Source organism: Lolium perenne, chromosome 1 (assembly GCF_019359855.2).
Source record: "Lolium perenne isolate Kyuss_39 chromosome 1, Kyuss_2.0, whole genome shotgun sequence".
Taxonomy (NCBI): domain Eukaryota; kingdom Viridiplantae; phylum Streptophyta; class Magnoliopsida; order Poales; family Poaceae; genus Lolium; species Lolium perenne.
Window position 1 is genome coordinate 267,284,729 of NC_067244.2, and position 3,333 is coordinate 267,288,061.

General features: G+C 43.2%; 1 protein-coding gene across 1 annotated transcript; it reads left to right on the plus strand.

The window, feature by feature from the left end:
• Positions 1–210: 210 nt before the first annotated feature.
• On the plus strand, positions 211–3,333 carry LOC139835061 (receptor-like protein EIX2). The gene has a single exon (XM_071825042.1). The coding sequence runs from the start codon at positions 239–241 to the stop codon at positions 3,308–3,310; it is 3,072 nt and encodes a 1,023-aa protein (XP_071681143.1). The 5' UTR covers positions 211–238; the 3' UTR covers positions 3,311–3,333.

A 3,333-nucleotide genomic window follows, 5' to 3' on the forward strand; every position in this document is an offset into this window, starting at 1 on the left:
GTTTATCTGCACATATTTCCATGTTTTGTCAGCCCTCGGACCGGAGTGGATCGATCACGACATCTTGTCGAGTATTCCAACTGTGGAAATATCTTCCAGTCAACATGAGTGACAGGCCGATAGTCACATTGGCCTAACTAGTGTGTGTCCATCCAAATTTGTTGTAGCCCCTACAAGATAGAATACCCATATTTCTCCTTTTGGCAGTTCATCATTCGGTGCAAACTCACGGTCCATCATGTTTTCGTTCCCCTTCATGCCTGCGCGCACAAGCCTAGCCCAACACAACGCCATGGCTGCACTTAGTTTCCTCTTCCTAATCATCCTAGCTACAGCCTCCTTAGTAAACTGCGCGAGCCAAGCATCCAACGAGAGCTGCTTCCCGGCCGAGAAGGCCGCGCTGCTCTCCTTCAAGGCCGGCATCACAGGCGACCCGGCGAATCGCCTTGCCTCGTGGCGGCAAGGACACCACGACTGCTGCCAGTGGAGCGGCGTCACCTGCAGCAGCCGGACAGGCCACGTCGTCAAGCTCGACCTCCGCAACAAATCTCCAACGTTTTATGAATTGTATGCTGCCAATCACCCAAAGAGCCACTCGCTGCGCGGACAGGTATCTCTGTCGTTGCTTGCTCTCAGACGTCTCAGGTATCTAGATCTGAGCATGAACTTTTTTCTCGGAGATACAATGGCTATGCCGGGATTCCTGGGCTCTCTCAAGAGTTTGAAGTATCTCAACCTCTCCAACATGGATTTCAATGGTATAATACCTCCTCAGCTAGGCAACCTATCCAAACTAGTACACCTTGACATAGGAAATGAGTACAGCTACAATTATCATTACTCAAATGATATATCTTGGTTAGCGCGTCTCCGATCGCTTGAGCATCTTAATATGGCATGTATCAACCTCAGCAGAGTCGATGACTGGTTCCATACGGTCAATGCCCTTCCCAATTTGGGTGTACTGGTTCTCAGTTATTGTGGCCTTAATATGAGTAATGCACCGTCATCACTTCTACACCACAACCTTACAGTTCTTGAGGAGCTTGACCTATTTGAGAACCCTTTCAACAGTCTGGCTGCACCCAATTGGTTCTGGGATGTTATTAGCCTCAAGAGTCTAAACTTAGCGTTATGTGAATTATCAGGAACGTTTCCTGACGAGTTGGGAAACTTGACCTTGTTAGAGAACTTTGATATATCAGATAACTATATCAACGGGATGATCCCAGGAACACTGCAAAATATGTGCAATCTAACCTCTCTAGATCTCAGCGGCAACAACATCGGCGGGGACATACGAGAGGTGATAGACAGGATACCTAGCTGCTCATGGAAGAATTTGCAAGAGCTGAAGCTAGCAGGTGCCAACATCTCCGGCACGACATTACAGTTTGTGTCAAATCTAAGTAGTTTAAGGATGCTTGATGTTAGGAACAACCAGTTGAGCGGTTCAGTGCCCATGGAGATTGGTATGCTAACAAATTTGAGTTACATATACCTTGGAAGCAACAACTTGAGTGGTTCATTGCCTGTGGAGATTGGCATGCTTACAAAGTTGACTTACTTAGACCTTGCAATCAACAACTTGAGTGGTGTAATATCAGAAGATCATTTTGCTGGTTTGGTGAATTTAAAAAACATTGACCTGTCTCTTAATAATTTGGAATTCGTTGTTGACTCCCATTGGGTACCTCCATTCAACTTGGAAATGGCATTGTTTTCATCTTGTTATTTGGGTCCCAAGTTTCCCAAATGGCTTAGATGGCAGAAGGGAATTAACATACTTGATATTTCGGACACAAGCCTAGTTGGTAGGATCCCCAATTGGTTTTGGACAACCTTTTCCAAGGCTTCTTTTCTGAACGTATCCTTGAACCAACTTACCGGCGAGTTACCACCCAGTCTTGAGTTCATGTCAGTGAATGTGCTTTCAATGCAGTCAAATCTATTGAGTGGTTTGATACCCAAGTTATCAAGAACAGTTGAGATATTGGACATATCCAGAAATTCCTTAAATGGATTTGTGCCAAATTTCCGAGCTCCACAATTAAAGATTGCAGTTTTGTTTTCCAATTCTATTACTGGTACTATTCCAATGTCAATTTGTCGATTGCAAAAACTGCAGGTTTTGGATATTTCAAACAATCTGCTTTCAAAGGAACTTCCTGATTGTCGTAGAAGAGAGCTAGAACAATGGATTCCATCTAACAACAACTCTCCAAGAGTCAATTCCACGACTGCTTTCAGTTTGAAAATCACTACACTCCTTCTAAGCAACAACAGTCTTTCAAGTGGATTTCCTTTGTTTCTACGTCATTGTGGAAGTCTTATGTTCCTCGATCTGGCTCAAAACAAATTCACTGGGGAGTTACCTAGATGGATTAGCGAAGCCATGCCTAGTTTGGTCATGCTACGGTTAAGATCGAACAACTTTTCTGGTCATATTCCAATTGAATTAACGGCACTTCAGGTTGTTCGTATTCTAGATCTATCCAATAATAAATTTTCTGGGGCCATACCACAATATCTGAAAAACTTGAAAGGTTTGACCGGCAATGCTTTAGATAGTGATGAGAATCCTTTTGAAGAAGCATACGTTGATCGGGATGGAATTACTCATATAGGATTTTATAGCGATAGCTTCTCGGAGGTGATAAAGGGACAAGTCCTTGAGTACAGGGAAACTCTATATTTGATGACCCTTGATTTATCTTGCAACAGTTTAACTGGAAAAATCCCAAATGAAATAAGCTCCCTTACCGGTCTCATAAATTTGAATTTATCATCAAACTTGTTGAGTGGAAATATACCACCTAAGATTGGCAACCTTCGATCACTGGAGTCTCTTGACCTCTCAAAGAACACACTTGGTGGTGGAATTCCTCAGAGCTTGACAAATTTGACATACTTAAGCTATCTTAACTTGTCATACAACAATCTGTCGGGAAGAATACCCTCAGGACGTCAACTAGACATCCTGATGGCAGATGATCCAGCTTCTATGTACATTGGCAATCCTGGTCTTTGTGGAGATCCGGTTCCAAGGCAATGTGCTGGTTCTCCTAGAGATCCTCCAACTAGTGAAGATTCAGCAAGATGGTCTGAAGATGTTTTGTTTCAAATGGATTTCCTTCTAGGATCAATTGTTGGTTTTGTATTGGGCACATGGATGGTGTTTTGTGGACTTCTCTTCATGAAGAGGTGGAGGTATGCTTATTTCGGGAAAGTCGACCAGCTGTATGAAAGGTTGTATGTCATTTCCGTTGTTACTTGGAGGAAATGCTTCATGAACACGAACGGCAATTAATCAAGAATCTACAGGAGTTATTG

Bases quoted from the DNA above. Each gene is read 5' to 3' on its own strand.
- LOC139835061 (XM_071825042.1), top strand. From the start codon at position 239: ATGTTTTCGTTCCCCTTCATGCCTGCGCGCACAAGCCTAGCCCAACAC.